Below are 24,248 nucleotides of genomic sequence, written 5' to 3' on the forward strand. Positions count from 1 at the left end.
TGGACAGTATCAGTTGAATGGTGGCAGGACGTTCTGCTGTGCCTGTCTGGCCATGCGGTTTGAATCAGTTTAAAATGTATTTCCAAATTAGGGCAGATAAGATAGGCCATTTGCAATGCTCAGACTCATGCAATCAAAAGATGGCACATACAAAGGAATACATAGAGGCTTGTGGTAAAATGAGCCCCAGGCTTTGAGCTGGGCCTCGTCTCCTTCCAGATTGCTAATGCTAAACATAACATAGAGACAGTGTTTACTTAGTACTTAGCATTGTGCTCAGACATGATCTGATTCTATGGATCTCTGTTTCTTGCCTTTGCTTTAAATATTTAATTTTTTCTCCCTCTTTATCATGTTCTGTTTTGGATTTTTTTCTCCCTTGTCTCTATTTGTGTCCTATGCACTGCTGTACTCTTTCTTTGTCTCTCTCTTTCTTCATCTGTCGCTCTTTTTCACTTTATTTCCCTGCTTCTCTCAGTTTTTCTTGCACTCTGTCTGTCTGTCTGTCTCCCTCCCAGGCGTGGCCCGTGTCAAGCTAACAAGACCAGACAAGGATAATTCCCTGACTCACTCTGTGGTTTACTTTTCCCCTCTGCTCTTCCCCCTCTTTCACTCTATCCCTCTGTCATCCCTCACTCCTCTCTTATCCATCCTGCCGTTCAACCGTGTCTCATGGTCTTTTTATTTCGACTGCTTCTATCCATCTGTTTTACCCCTCCTGTTTTCTCCACTGGCGGGCAACCTATTCTACCCAGTTATCTCTTCATTGCGTTGTCTGCTATGTCATTCATGCCTTCCGTCCAGCATCAGTCAATCCATCTGTCTTTCTGGCTGTCTCTTTATCTATGTCTGTCTCTCAAGCGATCAATCTGTCTTTCTATGCATCCATACATCCCTCTACGTCTGTCCTCTTCTCTCTCCTTCTCAACCTTTTCAACTCAGTCTCCACCCCTCCCCATCTGTGCCAGTGCCTAATGAGATTTACCCCATCGTTTCCATTCTTTCATTCTACCCTTCCTTCCTTTCTAACCACCCCTTCCCTCTTGTCCTCTTCTTGCTTGTCACCATGTGTCATGTATTGTGAACACTAGCACATATTCTGGTTAAGGTCATATTTGGGATAAGTGGCTCTTACAAATCTACTCATGTGAATAAACAGAATATCAGCACTGAATTGCAAAGTGCACAAGTAGAAAAATATTGACAAACTCAACAGAGTAGGAAGTTGTTGTCATGGTCTTTAGACCCAGTTGATCATTTCATTTTGCAAACATCTGCCCTGCTGAAGTGTCCTTGAGCAAGTCATAGTCCCAACCAGCTCCAGGCCTGCTGCTCTAAAGTTGACCTTGTGTTCTAACCTCTGCGAAACAAATTCACCCACATGGTTCAATACAGTAACCTGACATGCCAGATGGTTTGTTACACAGAGCCATCTGAGAAGCTGTCATAGGAAACTGCTCAGAAAAGGGCAGGCACTTTCAAAAAATACTTGGCAGGTGATTGGGTAAACCATCTGCCTGTCACCGCCTATCATTGTCTTACTTTGCAAGGAAGCTGATATCCTCATGGGACACTGATTGGCCCAAGCCACCGGACACAAGTTCATAACTTGAAGCCTGACAAGATGGATTCCAATCTTATGATGTCTTGATCTCGCGAATCCAGCTGCCTCGCAAGGTAATCAATACAGCAAAACATTATTATTATAATAAAGTTGCTTTATGCATCAGTTTTTCAAAGGTAGCTGAAGACAGGATACAGATTTGTCAGATTTGTCAAGTTTGTCATATTACAACATTAGCAGTATCACTGTTACTGGACTATGCTCTAAAACGTGTAAATGTTCAATATTTATCAACATAAATTCATGACAAAAAACTGTCCCATTGTCCTCTCCTCCTCAACCTCTAAAAGTGCAAGGGTGCACAAAGTTGACGAAAATTTTGCATTTCCACAAGAATCCAAACAAACGTGCACACATCCATGTATGCAGACCTCTAATATAGTATAAATAGAACCAAGTGTGTGTCTACAGTCCATGTCCATTTTTGAGTATACATCGCAGTTTAACACTTTGCATGAAACTGTCACCAGCATTCAAAGTCTTGATGCTGATATGTTTGTCTAATTATGAAAAAACATGAAATACTGCTAAATAAGCAAAGTCAAAAACATTGCCTACATGATTTGGTGACAAAAAATCTGAAATTGTATATAAAAAGTCAATAAAGTGAGGGTTTGAAGCAAAAGGCAATCTTGTCTTTGACATTAAATTGTGGCTTTGACTCTTTTTCTCCCACAGCTACTTGCAGGATTCTGAATATGACACGTCCTAATCCTAAAGTCAAATTTGTTATGAGCTTGCTGCATGTTATCATTAGAGGGTGTAGACTACCAGTACCTCTTCTTTCCTCTGTGACCTTGTCTTCCTCCACAGAGACTATAGAACAGAGCAGAGCTAAAACCACAAAGCCAGGCGTCACATGCTGAGAAAATCACTGATTGAAATATATAGAGAGAAGGCGAGTGTAAATGAGAAAGCAATAAGGGTCTCCCTTCCCCCTCGTCTCCTTCTAACTTCTCTTCACCTCTGTCTCCTTTCTTTCCTCCAACCTTCGCTTGATTCACTCAATTACACTAACATATGTCTCTCTCTTTCCCTGCTTCCCTACATTTGCAGTTGGCATTATTAAACTGACTCACTGATCATTGAAAAGTGGTACAAAAAGCAGTTTCAATTTGTATATGATACTATAAATTTAATTTGGTGGTCAAGATGGCACCAACGGTATTGTTGGTGCTAGTGTTTCTCAATACTGACATTGAATTTCCTCAAAACACAGCTGTTTCCTATTGCAATTAACATTTTTGCTTTTTCAAGTTTAAGGTGTTTTGTTTTATTCTTTCCACGCTGGGCAACATGTTTTCGTTTTGGTCTTTAACCCCTTCCATCATCTGCCGCTGTAGAAACTCTGGAAGATTTGTGCATTAAACCAATCTCCTTTTTTGACATAAGGTACTACAGTACATAAATACAATATGCAGAGCTTTATGCTAATGTAACTATCCTGCTTGTACATCCCACCAAATAAAGTGTAGAGACTGGTACCTTTGGCCAATTGTCTTGCAGGTTAATGTATTTATTAAAATAGTTGTTGTAATTAATTATTGTTGTTGATGAATGTTTTGCATGATGTGCATGTTTTCTGTGCTTGTGTTACAAACTGAGTATCCCTCGCGACAATACATGGTGTTGAATCATATATCATATCATTCATCCCTCTCACATCTCTCTCCCTCTTTCTTCCGGCCACAGACAGTGTAGACAGAAAAGCAGACAGAATCAATAGTAGCCAATCAGTACCAGACAAAGATGGACATGGGTTCTCTTTCTTTCTCTCACTGTCTACTTGAACATAAAGTCGGTCAATCCCTTCTTTTTCTCTTATTCTCTTTTTCTTTCCTGTGTTTTGTGTGCTCCTTTAGATCATGAGGATTCCATACAGGCAGAAACACATTGTGTATGCACCCTAACCACACAGGATTCCACCTTTTGTCAACAAACATTGAACTGACTTTACACTCCTGTAAAAGTTATAAAACCTGTTGCCCTGCAAGTCCTATCTCTCATCTTCTTGTTAACCCTTCTAACTCCAGATCTGTTCATTTGAACACTGTTATATCCCCACCAAACCTAGTTCTCCAGTCTTTTCTTTTCATGTTACCTCCTTTTTCTCGATCCCAGGCAAAAGAAATGCTTTATTCGCCGTCATTCTGCTGCTATGCTTAAGATCTTGATTGCTGTCTCTTGCAAGCTTAAGCCTCACAAGTCCCTTTCTCCAGTTTTCTTTACCCTTTTTAACACTTGATCACTGTCAAACAAATCTTTTATTCGAAATGACTTTGTCACCTCCTATAATTTAGATATCTTATGTCTTACTGAGACTAGACTCAAATCAGGGCACTGCTGCCCCCTGGTGGAGCTTTGCCCCCCTAACTATAACTTTCTGAATGCCCCAATGTCCATAGGCCATGATGGGGGCATTGCAGTGGTTTATAAGAACCACTTCAAATGTATCCCATTTACTGCTGGATCTTTTCATACCTTTCCAGTGTGTTGTATTGTTATCTACCGATCCTCTAGATCTTGTACAAATTTTAGAACTAATTTCTCCAATCTGCTTTCAAATTTGACAAGATCATTATTGTAGTTGATTTTAGCATTCACACTGATGATTCCTCTAATTCCCTAGCCACAGAATTCCTAAACACTGCAAAATCATTTAACCTAGTGCCACATGTTTCTGGCCCCACACATAACTGTGGGCACACCCTTGATCTTATTTTTTACGCTTGGCCTGACTTCCCTGTATGTGTCTGATTTAGTTTCTAGTCACAAATGTATAATTTCTAACATGGCTCCTTAGCTGGAGCACAATATTTCTCTGGCCTGATTAATAATAACAACAATAACGACTGACTTCTGAATCTTGCTCATTCTGGATTCCCGGCCACCTCCTCTGACAACTGTGCTAAGATTCTAAATTCTGTTTGTTGACAAGATCAATGGGCTCAGGTCAAATTTCAACCTTGGTGTTCGTCACTCTGTTTGAGTTACCTGCCCTGTTCTGCTGTCTGAGTTCAATCCTATTTCCACCTATGGTCTCTTAGACATACTTTCTCATATCCATCCATTGTCTTGCCCTGCTGATATTATTCCATCCAAATTTCTTAAAGAGGCCCTACCAGTCAATACCTCCTGCCTTCCCTCTATTGTTGATCAATCTCTCTTCTCTGGTTACATACCTTACTATTTCAAGACAGCCTGTGTCTTCCCTCTCCTCAAAAAACCCTCTCTAGATACCACCGATTTAGTTAACTACAGGCCCATTTCCAAACCTCCTTTCACTTTGACCATGGCACTGCTTAAAGTAACTAACAACATTATCATGTGTGCAGATAAAGGTGGATATATCATTTTAGTTATATTTGATTTATCTGCTGCCTTTGATACCATTGATCATGCTGTTTTAATTGATAGACTACTGAACTATGCAGATGACACACAGCTTTACTTTTCGGTTAAACCTAGTACCTCAATAACCTTACCACCCATCATGACTTGAGCTTCTGTTATAAATTCAACATTTCTCAATTCTGACAAAACTGAGGTCCTTGTGATCGGCTTTGATTGTTTTACTAAGGAGGTCAGTCTCTATATTGGCCCCCTCGCTAGCAACATCAAGACCACCTCTAAAAATCTTGGTATCCTTTTTGACCAACATTTGAACTTTGAACCAGAGGTGACCATGCTTTTACGGTTGTTGCTCCTAAACTTTGGAACAGCCTTCCCCATTCCATCAGATCTGCTGATTCTGTGGTTTCTTTAAGCAGCTGAAAACTAATTTCTATAGGTTAGCCTTTTTTATAATTACTCTCTGTTCACCTTCAGTTGTGATTATCTTGGTCATGTGCTTACTTCTTGTCTATGTATCAGGCGTATGTATGTATGTATGTATGAATGTATGTATGTATGTATGTAGGTATGTATATTTGTATTTGTATGTGTGTATTTTATCCTATATGTGAAGCACTTTGTAATTGTGTGTTTTAAAAAGTGCTACATAAATAAAGTTTAAAAAACTCAAGCTAAATTTACTTCACTATATTTCTTAAGATAACTGTTTGCAGTTATCACATATCCTCTGTCATTTATTTTTGTTATTTTCTGAATTATTACAGTAGTCATCTTTGAGTGGAGAAAAGTCCATGACCTTTCTGGCATCATAGTACAGGATGTGTATTAAAACATTCTCAATTGTCACCTGCATCACCCAAAACGTTAGTTTCACAATGACCACTTAATGCAATTATTAAAGACTTGACAGACTTTTTTTTTTATTAAAGCTTAAAGAGGACATTAGATTTAGCACTGTATGTTTAGTAATTATGCTGATTATTTAGTGAATTTGTCATTTTTGTTTGTTTGTAAAGCCACATGCTCGAGTATGTCTGTAAAACCCTAAATGGTGTGTCCTACAAGTAACTACTGAAAGCTTTATCATGTTCTTTTCCTGGATTACAATTGCTGTTTCCATAGTTTACCATGGAGTATCCATTCCTATGAAAATGTGAATGGACTTTATTATAATATCCAAGGGCTTACAGCGACTAACCCACTGAATGAGGGCTTTTGTTTCTACTGTTTGAAGTTTTACCTAGAGAGACTTTTGTTGGGTTTTTCTCGGGTACATGACTGTCTGGTCAGGATTGCAAAGGAATTTTTCTGAGTTCATGTTTGTTTATAGAGGGAAGTGCTCAGATATGGATCTGTGTGAGTGTGTGTGTGTGTGTGGGAGGAAGAAAATGTCTGTGGATTTGTGCGCATGGCCAAATCAGCACCTACTTTGAGTATCACTGAAAAGTCCATAAAGCATATAAAAACCTCATTGAAATTGGAACCTTGTGTAGGTGTGTACATACTGTGTGCTTTTTCTATTCTTAAGTGCCCTAACCCTACCTTGAACCTTTGTAAAACTTGAATCTTGTACAGTTATACAGTAGCTTCATTCGATTTATACAAATAAGTAATTTAAAACATACCTAGGCAGTAGAGAAAATGTATGCTTTTTGTAATCTTTTAAGTCTTAACCCCTTTTGAACCCGAAAAGTAATTAAATTCTTTGTTTTCTGCATGTTTTTCTATGTGCATGTGTATGTGTGTGCCTATGCTAAACCACCTTAAACCATTGCATATCAGAATAAATCAATAAATATGAAAACATGAATGAGTTTACAAGACAGAATGTGTGTTTCTTTTACATTAAATTACTAAAACCATATTTAAACCCGAACTTTAGCATATACTGAATGATGAATTCTGCAAAACAAATCTGGAAGCTAAGAAAATAAGAAAGTACTTTTCTGTGTGTGTGTGTGTGTGTCATACCTATATACAGTGGTGGGTGGATAGTTGGCGATGTCGTAGATGAGTCGTATGTGTCCCTGGTACAGCTCCAGTGCCAGAGGGTCATGATCTTCCTTATACAATAAAATACCATTGTCTTTATCTGTAGCCACCTGGAGACACAGAGTAACAGAAGTTTAAAAAGTAAAAAAAAAACAAGACAAAAATCATGGTTTCATACACAGATACAGACAGATGCTCTAAATAATGGCCCTACCTTGGTGATTAAAAACCCAGAAAAAAGTCCCACACATGTAGTTTCTCATTGAGAACAAAGCCATGTTTAATGCAGTGCTGAGCAGTAACTGCTGTTGGGCAAATGCAGCATTGCAAATTAATGTAGTTCAAGATCAGGCATTACATCATGCAAGTGAAACTGATCCATACTACTGAAGCTAATTAAGATCTAATGCTGATTTGTTAAGTTTGTCTGCAAATAACCTTAGTTTCTGTTTTGCTACCGCAAATCAAGAGGCTTTAACACTTTCTTTATAGTCTTTAGTGGTATCCTTGGTTTGGATACTGGTCTGATTCACCTTGACTCAAACACAGTACTAGTAGAGAGTTTTCCTCTTTTTTTTTACCATTCCAACATTTTCAGCTTGCATTTGAAAGCTTGTAAATCTGGTGACATGTTTTGCACACTACTGTTTGTAAGTGTTCCACATTCTTACCGTTGGTTGTCAAGTATTGTGTGAATCTACACAGCTTGTTTACCTGAAAGTTTCTCAGACCTGGCAAAGCACCTAGCTGGCACTGAGCTAGTTTTTAGTTCTTTCAGATTTCAAGTGTTGATGTAGCTCTAAGTCAAAGAGAAAAACACTTCTAAATCTAGATACTATGTCATGCCATCACTGCTAAAGAACTGTAAGAAAATTAGGGAAAATAATATAAATTCCACTGCACACGTTCCTAAACAAGGTCACTCACACCTCCCTCCCACACATACACACTTGACATGTCACACTTGCTTGCGTGCTCTGCTAAGCGCTAACTAACTAACGAGTGGAAATGGGGCCAAGGGGCCAAGCACTTAACACTCTGGCTTCAATGGAGCATAGCCAAGTCAACACCTGTTAACAAGCTGCTGGAGAGAAGAAGAGAGCGAGGCAGACCTAAAGAAAAGGAGGAAGAGATGTAGAGAACAACAGACAGAGAGAGATAGGAGGGGGATGGAAGAAAAGAGTGAGATATAGAAAAAGGCTGAAGAGAGAATAGATTAAGACTGAGAAAAGAGAGAAAAAGTGTTAAAGAAAGAGAAAAAATATACAGTGATTTATGAAGTGTGGGGCCCTTTCATTCTTTTTTTCAGTTTCTCTCTCTTGCCTCTGAGTCAGGGCCTCTTGGTAGAGTTTTAACAGCCTTGGCACTGACATTGAAAGCTCCTGGCAGGAAAGCAGAAGCACACGCGCGCACACACACATTCACACACATCCGAACAGGTGGTAAATATCAATTAAACTGCCCTCCTTTTCTTGTTTCTCTTTCGCTCACTTACAGTCTCATTTTCAAAAAAGAGGAAAATATGTCTCTATTACTTTCAGGTGTTCAAAATGTATGCTCTGTGTGAATGTGTGTGTGCATGCATGCACGCATACACAGGCACTAGTGCTCAGTGTGCCATGGAAACAGAGGGTGTAGCAGATGTTTGCTTTGCTTCGTCGGCACTAAGTCTTGCAACTCTATAGGCTTGATTTGAAAGGCTCACAGCTCTATTTCAAGCAGTCCAAAAATGTTTTCCATGTAGCGCAGCATAAAATGGCTTTTGTACTTTGAATGGTCGACATACCATACAAGGTAGCACTTTTTAATCTTAAGGAAAGCAAGATATTGAGCACATTTTTAAAGTTTATTCCAATACCTGCATGATGACTGATTGTTAACACACCTTGAAAACCAAAACTTTGTGAGCAGAAGTCAAATGTCACCCATACCTGTAATGAAATATGTGCGGTGGGACGGAGCTTCGCGCCTGGCAGTTCCACATACCCATCGCGACCCAGGAAGTGAACAGTGGACATCTTGTCACATTTGTTGCCGTAGAAACCAGGCATGCAGCGACAGATGGGCTCCCCAGCAACCACCAAGCACTGGGCGCCGTTCTGGCAATCTGATTGGTCGCAGGGGCTGGTCTGCAGCAAGATCATTGGTGGAGGGTTCTCGCAGAACAGCCCGCTAAGGGATGAGTAGGTTAAACAGAAGATAACTTATTCATAGATCCTTAATGAGGTCATTTGTTGTGTCTGTATCCTCTGATTAAAGCTGTTTAGAGCTTGTTCTGTATTTTCTCTGATTACATTACATTTGGATATTGCATTTATGAAGTTGGAAGGAAATAGAAGTGTTTTATAAGCAGGACAGATTCTGTATATCTACTTGTTTCCCCCTGTATCTTCTTGAATCTCTGAATCTTTCTTTGAATTTCGTCTTTTTGCTTATACAGTGTCTATCTTCATGTTTCTGTCTCATTCATCTTTTTGTTTCCTGCGTACCTATAACTTCCTCTCTCTCTCTGTCTCAGTGTCCCTTGTGATGAATTTGTTTCTCCCTCGCCAGCAGTCTCTGCTATAATTAACCACATGGAGCTGCATCTGCTGCACACACACAAACGCACACATGCACAGAATGGGTCCAGACAACACGTCCTCATACCGAAACGACAGAATAGGTCTAGTGTTTTCGGCGCCCTCTATAGGATGGATGGGGACTGTTTCCAAAATAGGACTGTAATATGCCACTTTCCAAAACCATTACAAATCACTGTTAAAAAATAATTAGGTTTTATGGTGTGACAATACTGTGGTTAAGGTTTAGGCAAAAAAAACCCACTTGGTTACATTTAGGGAAAGATGATGGTTTGGGTTTAAATGATCACTTGAAACAGGGCTTCTACTTCCTTAATGTTATGTAACCTTCATTGTCATGGCAACAGTAAACATCACCTTATGGTTTAAAAAAAAAAAGTCCTGACTTTTGGTTGGAGATGTGGCACTCATGGTTTTGGGCGGGGCGCAAACAGTAGTCTCCTGCAGCAAAGTCTACTTTTTGACATCTAACTGTCTAGCCATCCACCCAACCCATCTCCTCCTAATAAAGTAAATAATCAAGATAAAGTCACTCTATATTGAAGTCACCTAAACTGCATCACTTCTTTGGGTCATAATTACTACAGCTGCTAGATGGAGCAAACTATATGTCGTTTTTGCCGGCCTGAAATTTAGACCTGTACTGTCATTTTTCTTGTGACGAGGGGCTGGTCCAGACAGTCAAGTGTCTGATTATGAAGCACCATCTGTATCTCCTCCCAATCTGGCCCTGCAGTGTGTGCACCATAAGTGTATTTGTGTCTGTTCAAATTTGCTCTGTCCATGATTCCATGACTCTTACCTGAAACCCTCTTTACAGACGCAGGTATAGCCGTTGACAGCGTCCACACACTCTGCTCCATGTTGACACTTGTTCTCCAGACAGTCATTGTAGTCCTGCTCACAGTGTTGGCCCACGTAGCCCGGTAAACACTCACACCTAGAGTGACATGGAAAAAGGATGGGATTACTGTGTGCATGGGCAACAGGCCTTGCCTAATGATTACAGATTTTTACTGAATCTGTGTGGTTTTTTTTACTATACAGAGATGGTACAGGTTCAGTCCTTTTCTACAGCTCATGTAGGTAGAAACAACTTGTGTTTTCAGTGGCAAGTGTTCTCGAGCAGGACACCAAACCTTGGTTGGAACATTGAGTGCCAAGTACCTTTGAATAGGCTGCACTTTTAAAGTATACATGCAAAATATATTTTTTAGATTGGAATTCTGATTGCAAGCTCCACATTTATAAAAACTCTTTTATGTATTGACTATGTTTTTATAAATCTAATAGTGTCAGTGACCCAAGTGTAAAACATGGTGCCAGTGATTCTATCTGATGGGTAGTAATTGAGGAGTTCTTGAGGAGGAATTGTGAATTTTACAAAAGAAATGTTTAAATTATATAAAGAATACTGTTTATATATAAAGTAAATGTGTGTGGGCTGCTGTGCATGAATATGCATGTATACAGATCACAATGAAAGTTTACTCCACAGACCCACAAACATATTAACTACTGTAACCTCAAAAATATCAGCCTCTCGGGATTGAACCTTATAATACATTTACGTACATTTTAGAATTTATATGATGTTTCATGAAAAAGGTTGTTGAATTTCTCTACAGTTTGTTTTAACCTTTAGGTAAATTCCTTAAGAAAAATATAATGCACCTCAAGAGAAGTACAATTTATACAAGGCAGAAAAATACGAACTGCAATGAGGACAAAGATAATGGCAATATGTTGCCAAGCAGTACATGAAACTAAGCCAGTATTATAGGAGATGATGATATTAACCAAAGGTACATATGAACTGTTTTACAAACCCTCACACAGACTACATGTTTCATGTGTTTCAGTCTGCCTTTGTGTACGAATATGTTTATGTGGGTCTGCCTGGTTGTGTTTTTGCCTACTGAAGAGATCAAATCCCAGGGCACAAGTGATCACTCTGATTCTTCTTGTTTTCAGCTTTTAACATTTTCACCTCACAGTTTCTGTGACTTTCATGATGTGACCTGTGACCTCTGACCCTTTTAAGTGTTGACCTCCTGCGAAGCTGTCACTTACCTGTAACTGCGGCCAACATGGACGCACTTTGAGTCGTGCTGACAGGGGTCGAAACCATGGAGACAAGGGTCAATCACCTCCTCACACAGGTCGCCTGGTGACAAACAGTGAGACTGAATATTTATTTTTTGAGTGATTAAAAAGATTTCCATGTAAGACTACATCACCAGGTGTATGTCTGTGACACCAACCAAATGTGAAAGAGAAAGAGATTTGCAGCGGGATACGAGGGAGGAGAGTAACAAAAAGACAGAAGATAGAAAAAAGGAGGAAGAAAAGAGATAGGAAGAGACGGCCAGTCTAACCTTTTCACATGTACTCTGTCAACTTCAGATGAGAGCAGAAATGAAAGAAGAGAAAAAAAAGAAAGCAAGGGGTGGAAAAATATAATGTCGAAGGCTTTAGTTTATGTAGAAGTCCCACACCATTAAAAACACAGGCACACACACTTACATGCTCAAAGGGTGTATGTAAAAGCAGTAGCTGAAGTTGGTCATAAGAAGGAAGCAGGGATTGAGAAAGGTCAAACACATTTCCATCATTCTCTGCCTGCTTTAATCTAATCCTGCTGCCTCACTCCCACCCTGTCTGTCTCCACTACCCTTTTCTCAAGTCATTTTTAGATGCATGTTATTCTGAACTGCAGTACATTCCTGAATCTGCTGGAAATGACATCTGAAATTCTTAAATCTGCAGCAAATGTTTAAAAGAATGTACTATGAAAGTAAATTGAGGTTGCCTAATCTATACTGAGTGCCTCCTGGGCAGGCTGTTTCACACTTTGGACACTTAGTTAAAGATGCCAACACTAATTTGTCATTGAGAAATTAACTGTGATACTTTGGTATAATTACAATCGTTGAAACGTTGAGATGATTACTGAAGAGGATAAACATGCTGCGAGTGATTTACCAACTGGCCTTTAATTTTTCCCCACTGCCAAACACTTACAAAGTCTTACTGCGGCTCAGATGTAATGGAAGGTCAGTGCCCTCTATCTGGCTCGTGCCATAAAGCAACTCAACATATTACCAACCAAATACTGCCAACATTAAATGCAGTTCAGAGGCTGAAAGAGCGTGTCGGTCCTTATTTTCCACACAAATTTATCATGAGTCATATATAGTGATTTTAAAATGCTACCCAGAACACATTCAAGTTTGTCACAATGTTAAGAGTACATTAACAGTGTAGGCAAGACTCAAAAGATAAATTTAAGCACTGAAATAATATACAAAATATTGTCTGGTACTCATGGCTGGGCATCTAAATAATATAGACCTCAGAAGCTGTGAAACAGAATCATATTTTCTCAAATGATTGGCCAAAGATACAATTTGGTCCAGACCAAAAAAAAACTACTGGCCAGATTGTCAGGAAATTTTGTTTGGATATTCATTTTCTGCAAGTCGATATTTCCTGATGTTGACCTTTTGTATTGTACCACTTTCAGGTCAAAATTTACCCTTCTCCAAGACTTTGCTTCATGATAAAGCTTTTCAAAAACTACACGTTGATTTTTTATGGAATGTTTTTTACAAATTACTGTCTCCGGATGATAGATCTTAATGTTCTTGGTAACCTCCTGACTTTTCTTCTATTGCAGCCTTCAAGCCAAAAGGGCAAAAATGCACTCAGGAAATGGTATCTCATAATCTAAAAGACAGATTGACATTTAATTTGTTGAGCACATTCGGGCTTGTGACCAGTCCATTTAGACTGTGGCTTTCTCCCTTTGGAATGACACTCCTTAGTTGCAGAAACTTTATATCAGCTGTTTAAAAGGCCTTGTGACCTTAAATCTTGATCCCACCCGCCCCCCTTTCTGCAAATATGACGTGACAGTCCTGGTTGCTGAGTTTGGAGAAAGCTGAGCAACTAGCGAAGGACTTTCCTCTTAATGTGACACCTGATGATTACGCCTCGGTTCACTGAGCTGAGTATAGGTTCAGAGCCAAAGGAACCAGCTGTGTGCGTGTGTGTGTGTGTGTGTGTGTGTGAGTGTGTGTGTGTAACAGCTGTATGTGGTAAGGTGGCTGGCAGTGTGAGAGACCTCTGTACGCCAACAACGATAATGACATAGTGTGTGTGTGTGTGTATTGACTGAGATCCAGTGTCAAAGGGGACCAGCTGTGTGTATGTGTAGAGGACACTGTCACAGATAGAAAAACTTAACTTCCCAGTCAGCAGTTTAGCTGACTCCACCAAGTGTGGGCTCTCTCGCTCTCTCTCTGTCTCTCTCTCTTTTGCCCTTTATCAGCCCTTTCTTTACTCCTTTCCTTTCTATGTTTATTTTTCCCTAACCCTCTAGTACGCTGTCCCTCTTTGCCATCTCTCTGTCATTCTTCCTCTCTCTCTCTCTTTCTCTCTCTCTCTCTCGTGTGATTGCTCTTTCAACCTCCTGTAGGAGCAGTTTCAGGTCACTGCGGAGAGGCTGTCTATCACTAACTTACCATCCAGGAAAGTGGAAAATATGGTTTTGTGTGTGTGCGCAGTAGTGAAGGGACTTGGTGACACTTCCAGCCTCTCAGAGGGAAACACGGGGTTTCAGAAATATTCAATAATTGATGCTTTGTGTGCGTGTGTGTGTGTGTGTACCTGTGTAGTTGGGTGGACAGACACAGGTGTAGTTGTTGATTCCATCGACACAGGTGGAGTTGTTCTCACAGTCGTTGTCTTCACAGTCGTCTGGATTTACCTCGCAACGTTGGCCCTCGAAACCTGGCGGGCACACACAGCTATACACATATACACACACACACACACACAGGTACACAAAATGTGCAAAATTAGATGGTGGCTAGGACAGATCTGAACACACACCCCTGATGCACAACTTGAAATAAAATCAATCAGCCACATCAATCAGCTGCTCAACTTCACTTCCCCTTAAATTCTACTATAAGAGCTTTAAAGTAAAAAATTTAAACTGTATTCTGGAGAGTTTTCATCCATCTTGTGCTGGTTCTTACACATCACACGAGCCACAGCACATCTATATTTAGTAGTCCAACAAGAGACACCACTTCATGCCTCATTTTATAGCAGAAATAAAAATTTAAAGTTCAAAGTTTAAACTATTACTGCTGCCACTTGCTAACCCTCCCTGACTATCTTTCTCTGCACTAAAACTTAGAGAGAAGCAGTCATTCCTTTGATTCATGTCATCTCTATCTTTCTTTTGGGGGGATATTTCATTAATGAGCATCAGAAGTCAGGGTTCCTCCACCACCTACTGTCTAATAAGGAAGAAAAAAACCCCAACCCACTCAGAGCTAAAAAAGAAAGAAAAAAAAGCTGAGATTAACTTTTTTTTTCTAATTTGATGTCACTACTGTTGGACACCACCCACCTGGGGCACTCTAAAGGACTTATCAAAGCCTCCTTTCACTCTTTTCTCTCCCATCTTCAGAGTGTTTCACAGTGACAGGAGAGAAACTCACCTCAAACACCACCGATGTGTAGCACCCAGCTGGGTGATGCATGGCAGCCATTTTGCACCAAAGCGCTTACCACACATCAGCTTGAGGTGGAGAGGGAGGAAATCGTTGAGCCAGTTACAGTGGGGGATGATTAGGTGGCCAGATGGAGAGAGCCAGATTGGGAATTTTTGTCAGGACACCAGGGAACACCCTCCTCTTTGCGATAAGTGCCATGGGATTTTTAATGACCACAGTGAGTCAGGACCTCAGTTTAACATCTTATCCGAAGGAGGGCATCTCCTACAGCACAGTTTCCCCGTCACTGCACTGGGGCATTAGGATTGATTAGTACTAGAGGGAGGACTGCCCCCTACTGGCCCACCGACACCACTTCCAGCAGCAATTTAGTTTTTCCCAGGAGGTCTCCCGTCCAAGTACAAACCAAGCCCACACCTGCTTAGCTTCAGTCATTCAGCAGAAAAGTCTTCTTTATCTCCTCTTTCCACTCTTCATATCTCACACACTGAAACACACACACTACCTTTAGGCAAAGATCCCCCCCTCCACACAAAGTCTGATAAATCTGACCACAGCTGCACTCAGCAGCTTACCCACTCTCATGACTCTATTCTTGCATTTGTCTCTTACACTTTATAGAGTCGAGTTCCCTTTAGGATGAAAAGGATTTTACAGCAAGGTCATCCTGACATAGTAAGCAAGGGGAAGTCATGTCGGCACAAGTGAGTGACAATTATCAAGTCACACACACACACACACACACACACACAGATACACATTATTTGTAAGGCATGGTATCCTCTATCCTTCCTACCCTGTATTGGACTCCTCTCTTGCACCTGTAAAACCTTTAGTTCATTTTCCTTTTCTTTCACTCTCACTCAAATGACTCTTCTAATCTAACTTTGGTGCCTCACAGACTTCTTCTCACACTAACAGTTATCTCACTCACTCACCCTTCCCACAACATATATGATAGTCATTGGTTACCCCCACCCTGTCTGTCTGCTGCTTTTGGAAAGCTAAACTTAAAGCTGCATTACGTGATTTTTGACCTCTAGGGGAAAGAAAGGCTCCAAAACTAACTTAGCGCTTGAGAAACTATGCGCTTATTAAATTGATATGGCTAACATGATAATGTAGGTCCAATATTCACTCACCTCTGTTTTGGTTCATCTCTACAAACTAAAGAGAAAAATGTCTGGAGCTTTAGCTCACTACATGTTTGTTGATCTGACAGTCTTACTTTTACTTACTTTTAGACTCAGCTCTATATATATTTTGGGATGTACTGCTGTCATGTATCATCCCTCCTAGTTGAGACATCATACATCTACCCTTTTTGCCGCCCAACAAAATAATGACTTTGGGTGTGGGTGGACCTTTCACTTCAGTACCATTTTGTTAAATTTAGTCATTAAAATAACAAGCAATCGTTTTTCTACAATACCTGCCACAGGAAAGGAGTGAGGAAATAAAAAGGAGAGAAGGAGAGAAAGAGAAAAGTGGAAGAATAACAGAAAGTAAGAAAGAAAAAAGAAAAGAAAAATGACATTAAGCTCTCCAATGAGTAAGTAGGCAGGTAAGTAAGACAACGAAATACAAATGAGAGGAGCACTGCCAGCACTGACAGGGTCACAGAGCATTGTACCACCAATCAAATCCCAGTCCTGACATTTAAACTATATAGTTTGACAAATGGGTCCCTGCTAAGAACCAAAGCTAATTGGACTTATTGAATATCCCCAACTGATTATATAACATGTTAAAATGTCAAAGGGGTCTGGTCTCCCATTCTTTCTGTCTTTCTCTCTGTCTTTGTCAGAGGGCACTTGTATCTACCTGTGTTGGTATTAAAATTAAGAGAAGATCTGTAAAGGGTAAAGGGACCCCTAATAGCATTACCACGCAGGACGTTAAAGGCCAGACGCATATCAAAGCCTTTCAAAGGGCAAAGGCCTTGTTAAGGGGCTCAAGCAAGAGACAAATCTGGTTAAAATATTTATGACAATTGTCTCAATCAAAGTGGCTATTTGTCATACACCCGGGACAAAGTGGGACTTTTTGGAGAGATGCTGATGATCCTGGCAGGCACAATCCAGGATGCTCATGCACACACACATACAGTATGTAGTTGCATGTGAGTGAAGACAATTATTAAGCATGCAGATGCAATTTCACTACCAAGTTCAAAGAGTTCACAAGATGTAAAATAGTGTGTACTTCATGGCATACTACACACAGTCTGTCAAATTTCTAAACAATTGGTGACCATTTTGAGTACTTTTGGTCTGTGGCCTACTCCTAGAGTTATAATTTGTCTCTTGGCACTTAATCCAAAATAGTTTGGACACTCTTACTTTAGTTTCATGGTCCAAAAGGGACCAGTAATGATATGATCAGAGACAGTGGAATATAGTGTTTAGTATTTTAGGTCATGGCCAAAGAACATTTTGAGATTTTTTTTCACAATTCTACAAAAAAAGTAGATGGATTGTGTGAAGGATTGCATGAGTATCCTACAGGAGCAAGAAATGAGCTTGTAATCTAAGAGCTACTGCTCTGAATCCCTGGATCAGCTGGGAAAAGATGGTTAGGAAAGCCAATGAGTGATGCTTTGCTCTCCACTCCCTCAACAACTGCCACTGAGAGGCTCTTGACCCCCAGTGTCTCCCGTGGTGCTGCGCTGTAGCCAGGAGTCAAATACTGTGATTGTGCTGGGCAGCTCCCAGGTGTGAATGTGTGAAACTGTATGAATGTGAAGCAGGGAGTTCTTGGAAGGGAGCGAGCATATGAGGTACACCTTTCCTGGATGGATATAGATGAATAAAGAGGTCAAGTACATAATTGTTTGGGGGTTTCTGCTTATGTTATACATCAGCTTAAAACCCTAAATTACAAAATTGTTACACTGTTTCAGGGGCAATTTATTTTTCCACAGTTCATTCATAAAGTTGTTCCACTAGATATTTATTCCATCCACATGGGAGAGTGTGATACTGCTGAGTTTGCACTGCATTGCACTGAATTGTGTTAACTGCACTTGATTTTTCCAAATTTTGCATTCTGGAGCCATGTGTAGGCAAAACTGTCAACTGGCAATAAAAAAACAAAAAATGTCTGTCAAATACTAGTAAACCCTACTGTGTATGCGGTTCTGTATTGTTTGTGCATAAAACAAAAACTGATTAACATTATGGAAACTGTGTGTTGACAGATTTATGCAAAACATTTTGAGAAACACTGATGTGAACAGTGACAGAAGTTTAAAACATTTCTTTGAGCGGTAAAGGAGGTCAGAGAGGGCACAAGGATTTAATGAGCAGCCCAAATGGGGGTTCCCCCTCCTTTCTTCCTGTTTAACCCCCCAACACACACAGGCAGGAAAACACATCATAAGGTCAAAGTAAGTTGTTATCTCGGGTAATGCGTTGTCCAGTGAGGCAAGACTGTCCTCTCTAATCACGTTGTCAATGTTTCTGGGGGCCAAGTAAAGTTAATTTTCCCTTTAGATGAGAATACAGGTTGGGGTTTTTAAAACATCTCCACTAATACAGAGAGGCGGCTAGAAAGGGCAATGGGATTTGACCCACAGCCTAAATGGATTCCCAAAGGACTCCATTGAAACAACTCTTTCTTGTTTTATTTTTCTCAATCCTCTACATGCAATATGTAAACTAAATTAATTGTTGTACTGCTGGTTTCAAATACAAAAAGAACTGGAGAAATATGCACAGTTTTTAGCATAAACACAATCTGCAACATGCTTTACTGAAAACACAACTCTTTACCATTTTCTAGGATATATTATAATAAAAGATCATGTTTGTACCTGTAGTGGTCTTGATGGCCAGGCTGAATGTGGCATGTTCCTCCATTAGAACAGGGGAAACTAATACAGGCATTGATAGGTATCTCGCAGTTCTGACCCTGTAGGTGATGAGAGGAGAGGACAAGTCAAGGCAAAGAAGGTTAGATTTGAATATTATACATTTTTCTTCTACAGAGGATTTCAGTACTCACACAATGATAGATGGCAAAAAAGCAGTGGTGGTAATAAGCTACATGCTAATGATTGAAAACAAAAAGCTAAACTGTGGGGTGCCAGGGTGCAAGGACTAAAGAACTTGGCTACCACCACAGAGACATGGGCTCAATTCTTGGCTGTAGCCTGATGATTGAATACAGTTGGCAGCGTTTTTTGGGGAGGGGAGCTGTTGAGGGATCAGTTTTGTCACTACATAAGAAAACTGCTGATGGTTGTGGCGACTGTGAGGGTGGGATCTGACTGGACATGTGAACCTCGGAGCACATTATATCCTCATATATTTCAAACATTCACATAGCCTATATCTGCATGTTTCCTTCTTGAATTTCATAATTTATGGTTTTACATATAAAAAAAATTATTTTGCATCATTTTCATTGCAGTTTACCTAAGGCATGGTGACATACAGTGTTGCCTGTAGGTATAGATGTTTTTTCTATTGTGTACACAAAAGTAAAACAAACTAGGCTTCCCATTGCTCAGATAGCTAAGGCCAGTACCATTTGGGTTTGCACCAATTTTTGGTTTAAGGACTGAATGATGAGTTTTATTTGTCCGGTGAAAGGAAATACCCTGCAGAGATTTAGAGGTTTGAATGAACCTACACTGGTTAGTTAATACAAGCTTTCACTATTGTTCTTCTCCTCTCTACACAAACACACACACACACTTACAATTATCAACCAACACAAAAGCACGTATGCACAAATGTACACACACAGTATACAAACACACATGTAGGCATGACACATCCTACAGCCTTGATTCATTGCTCTTCTCACCACACACCTGTTTTCTGAATAAACAGCTTTCACTTGGAACTGTATCATATATCAGAGCCCTACACATACACACACACACACTGCCTCTCCACATCGAGCCCTGCGGCTGTAGTTTTAATTTCAAACCACCAAACCTTTGGCCGCCAACACACCCACTTCCTCTGATCAAAGCTGAGAATGGGACGTTTATTCTTGTTTTCCCTTTTCATCCATCTTCATTATATCCTTCTCTCTTTTCTTCCTTACTGTAGCTCTTTATGTTTATGTTTTGTTCACTCTCTCTTTAATTTTACCTCTCCCTCTTTGTCCCTATTCCTTTCTTTCAGATGTTTTCTGGCCATTTGTCGCACAGAATTTCCCCATTTTTTTTCTCTATTTCTATACGTTGACCTCTCTCACTTTCAATCCTGTACTGTTAGTGTCTCTTACTCCCTTTTCTCTTCCCTCTTTCCTTCCCTCTTTGTTCTCTGCTGCTCCTTCTTTGATTCCTCTAACACATTTTAATTAACATTGTCCCAGTGGATGCCGATACAAAAAGGAAAACATACACACAGACATGTACAAGCACACACACACTCCCTGTTTCCCAGTCTGTGACCTTGGCAAGTGATGTTTTAATTAAAGGCGAGACTAAGGCTTTGTCCTCCTGTAAAAGCCCAAAGGTTATGAGGTGTGTTTGTGTGTGTGTGTGCACATGAGACCATGAGTGTATCTTTGTGTCTTTGTGTATAACACACACACACACACACACACACAGAGAAATCTCCAACAGATCTCTATACAAACACAACAAACTGGTGGTTAATCCGACGTGCACACATGCACAGGCTCACATATATTCCACACACACCGATGCAAATGTCCCCCTCAGTAGTAGATTTGCAAGTGTTTCCTAATGCAAGGGTCTTGACAATTATTACACCCTTTGTCTTTTGATCAGTCAATACCTTCAGTGCAGCCAGCTGCAGTCATCATTTCTCTATTGAACAGGTAAATACATTATGCATGCAAGGCCGAAGCTGAGCCTGATAATACTGCTAATACCACAGGCTTATGCAGCATGGCTATCCATCTAGGATCTGTTACCAACACAGAAAGACAATTCTATGAATCAGGGAATGAAGGTACAGAAATTTTTATGCAGCACAGGCGAATTGGTGAATTTCATGATTCACAAGCCAACTCCAACACATTTTAGAATACAGGCTTTAAAAATATAGAGGAACTACCTAATAATTGTTGGTTACTTGACAGTGTAAGTAGGTTAGCACTGGCAGTGGAGATCGGTAGATTGAACATGGCGCTAACACTGTCAGACTTAGCATGCTGGTTTCTATTGTTTCCACACTTGCTAAAAATATTTGCATTCATGCAGAAAAAGCAAAGATGGAGCAGATGAACTTCACAACCAAGATTTACCACAGAAAGCTGATATACTAACTAACGAACTAGCTAATACATGTTTTTATGGGACGATATGTAGGTGGGAATGGGTGGAGCATAGAGATCCCCTCCAGACACATTTTAGGTAATTGGATATATCCTTGGAATAATAAATTGTCTGACATGTTTTTTTTTCCCCACCAGAATCTATAAATATGCAAATATGTCTACTTTCAAAAGTTTAACTGCTAGACACAAGATGTCCTCTACTTCACTGAGCAGACCATTCTCAGTGTATGTGCACTGCAGGCTTCACGTTTTCAAATCAGACTTATGTTGAATACTAAACCATGTTTGGCTCAAAATGAGTTATGATGTCACAAATCATGCTCCTAGGTACACACTTTAAACTCTGATTTAAGGTGAGTGCAGGGAAACTTTCCCTCTTCAGCAGATGAATGTGAAAACAAACTGGCTCTGCACATACATCATACTGTACAGTGAAGCTCAAATATCCAAGTCAGGGAACAAGAAGAAAAATATATTTTTTTACTGGAGGGAGACTTTAAATTAAATTGACACATTCAAGTTCCCGGCCAACAAGAAGTGAAAGCATCTCTAAAAATGTATAAAAAAAAATACAGATTGGCACACATAAAAATTCACTGTTATATATATGTGTGTGTTTAGTTAACAGCAGTGCTTTTGAAAGGATGTAAAGCCCAACAGGTTACCTCCCCTTCCACTTCAAATAGTCTCCCCTCTGCTGCTACTGTATTTATTGTGTCTCACCTTAAATCCAAATGGGCAGGTACAGTGGTAGGATCCAGTGGCATCAGACACACAGGTACCATTATTTTGGCAGGGTGCTGCCAGGCAGGGGGCGCACTTCGACATGAGACTGATATCTACTGGACCTGAGACACATATAGTAAAGAGAGATGGAGAGGGAGAAAGAGAAAAGCAGGGGAGAGTAGACATAGTAAGGGGAGGTAGGAGGGATAAAGATAAAAAGACAAAGAGAGCAAAGGAGGATGTCAGAAGCAAAGACATACATATTTAGTCATACAGTGCTAAAAGGCGCTCCCACATACTTCTTTTAATGGATGGTGTACTAAGAAAAGGCCTCACAGGATAAGAAAAGTAGAGCTTAGGAGAGCAATAAATGTGATTTGTTTCAGGAACCAGGGCATGTATAAGTTGGAAGAAGAGGAAGAGGAGATCTGAATCAGTGAGGAGAGAGATCATGTGAGGTACCTCTAAACCTCGATACAAGTTTGCTCTCAGCACCTGGAGTCAGAGACCGTTTTATAGTTTTACTTTCATCTGGAAAAGCTACCTGCGCAAGCCTTCAAACACACACACACACATGCACAACAAACTATGCCCTTGTGATATAGTTTCATTCTGTGCACGAGACTGTGCTTTTCAAGATGTCTCTTTTTTTGCCGTGCGTTAAAAGTCCAATCCTCAATTCTTTTCCCCTCTGCTCTGATATCAGGGGATCCCTGAGGCAGGTAATGTTAGAGGTCAGCTGCTTCTGTACTCTGCTCTGTATGAGTGAAATATGATAGGATAGGGATTTTTGGGACTCACTTGTATCTCTGAACATAGGCAATCTGCTTTAAAAGAGTAGTGAGGACTTAGTGCTGAACGAACTAATAGAAAAACATGAAAACCTTACAGAGCATTTGAAACATTCTTCCTGAACAAGAAAAGGCTTCACTGTCTGGTAAAATAATTTCAAAATTTAAGAAACATAACAACTGTACAACAACTTTGATATATACACAAACTCCTTGAAGCCACTCAAAGTCACTCACTCAAAATAATATGATAAGCACTCCTAATCTCAGCTGTTTGCTTCCTCTGCCTGCACATTTATCTAAAGTGGATTCAATATCTCAATGATCATGTCTCAAAAGAGGAAATATTTGTCAATGTGTTCTACGGTGGAGGAACGCCTTGTCAGAAAAACCACAGGTTAAATCCTATCCACATTGCTGGAGCCTATTTCAGCATGCATGGGATGAGAACCAGGGTAGACCCTACACCAGTCTACCACACAGCTAATACATATATAGAGAGAAATTCATCCACACTAAAGGTGCTTTCAGAATGTCACCGTGTGATTACGGAAACCACAGAAACCACACTGATGTAAACGATACAGGTGCTAATTTTTACTGGTAGAGCTATCTGACTTCCTTGACTTATACACCTCTTCACCAGCGGTGAACACACAAACCAATGAAAAAAATAAGTAATATCAGTTTTAAAGTTTGATTATCCGTTTTGGGCCAATAAACATGATGAGATTAGAGCAGGTAGATAGCATCAAACTGCAGTGCATGCTACAGGCTGTTTGTATGGATAGGAGGTAGCTGGTAGCTGCTGCGGGGGAGTTGAGCCCTGCCGCCACCGTTTCAAAATACAGAACATCGACATTGCCCGGTGGTAGATGCAGCAGTTAACCAAGACCAATGGAGAATTTAGAGTTTGTAATTCACATAATGTTTTGCATTGTGAAAGGAACCCAAAGGGCCTAGAAATTGTATAAAAAAAAGACCCCTGTCCACTTGGTTGTGTTCAAACTCAGAACCCTCTTGGTGCAAATCAACTAGCCACTGATCTGTGATGCATCCAAACATGTGAATGTAAAACCACTGGCAGCCCTCCTCACCCAAAACACCAAAATCTGACCTGAGACATCCACCAGACCACCTAAAGGCAAAACCCAGGCTTGAAGAAGCGAGGTGACTCTGACACAGGAGGAGGTTTTGGGTTTATGGACTGCCTAGAATGCTACAAGTTCAAGAATGAAATACTTTCTATGATCTAAAAACATGAACTGATTCATTCTCAGCGTAATAGATGTTAACGTTATGCTTGCTGCCACTTATCCCTATTTTAAACATCTTGCTGTGAATGCCTTGCTGTTTCTTAAATCCAGGAATAAACCGGTATTAA

General features: G+C 40.1%; 1 protein-coding gene across 2 annotated transcripts in view; it reads right to left on the reverse strand.

The window, feature by feature from the left end:
• slit3 (slit homolog 3 (Drosophila)) overlaps positions 1-24,248 on the reverse strand; it is a 260,950-nt gene that overhangs the window by 11,940 nt on the left and 224,762 nt on the right. For both annotated transcript variants that reach the window (XM_067599833.1, XM_067599834.1), the window contains 7 exons: positions 22,071-22,195; positions 18,898-18,995; positions 14,224-14,363; positions 11,626-11,719; positions 10,355-10,492; positions 8,902-9,142; positions 6,950-7,080 (listed from right to left, as the gene is read on the reverse strand). In XM_067599833.1, the coding sequence (XP_067455934.1) occupies positions 6,950-7,080; positions 8,902-9,142; positions 10,355-10,492; positions 11,626-11,719; positions 14,224-14,363; positions 18,898-18,995; positions 22,071-22,195 (967 nt within the window). The remainder of the gene's footprint in view (positions 1-6,949; positions 7,081-8,901; positions 9,143-10,354; positions 10,493-11,625; positions 11,720-14,223; positions 14,364-18,897; positions 18,996-22,070; positions 22,196-24,248) is intronic.

The sequence above is a fragment of the Thunnus thynnus genome, chromosome 9 (assembly GCF_963924715.1).
Source record: "Thunnus thynnus chromosome 9, fThuThy2.1, whole genome shotgun sequence".
Taxonomy (NCBI): Eukaryota; Metazoa; Chordata; class Actinopteri; order Scombriformes; family Scombridae; genus Thunnus; species Thunnus thynnus.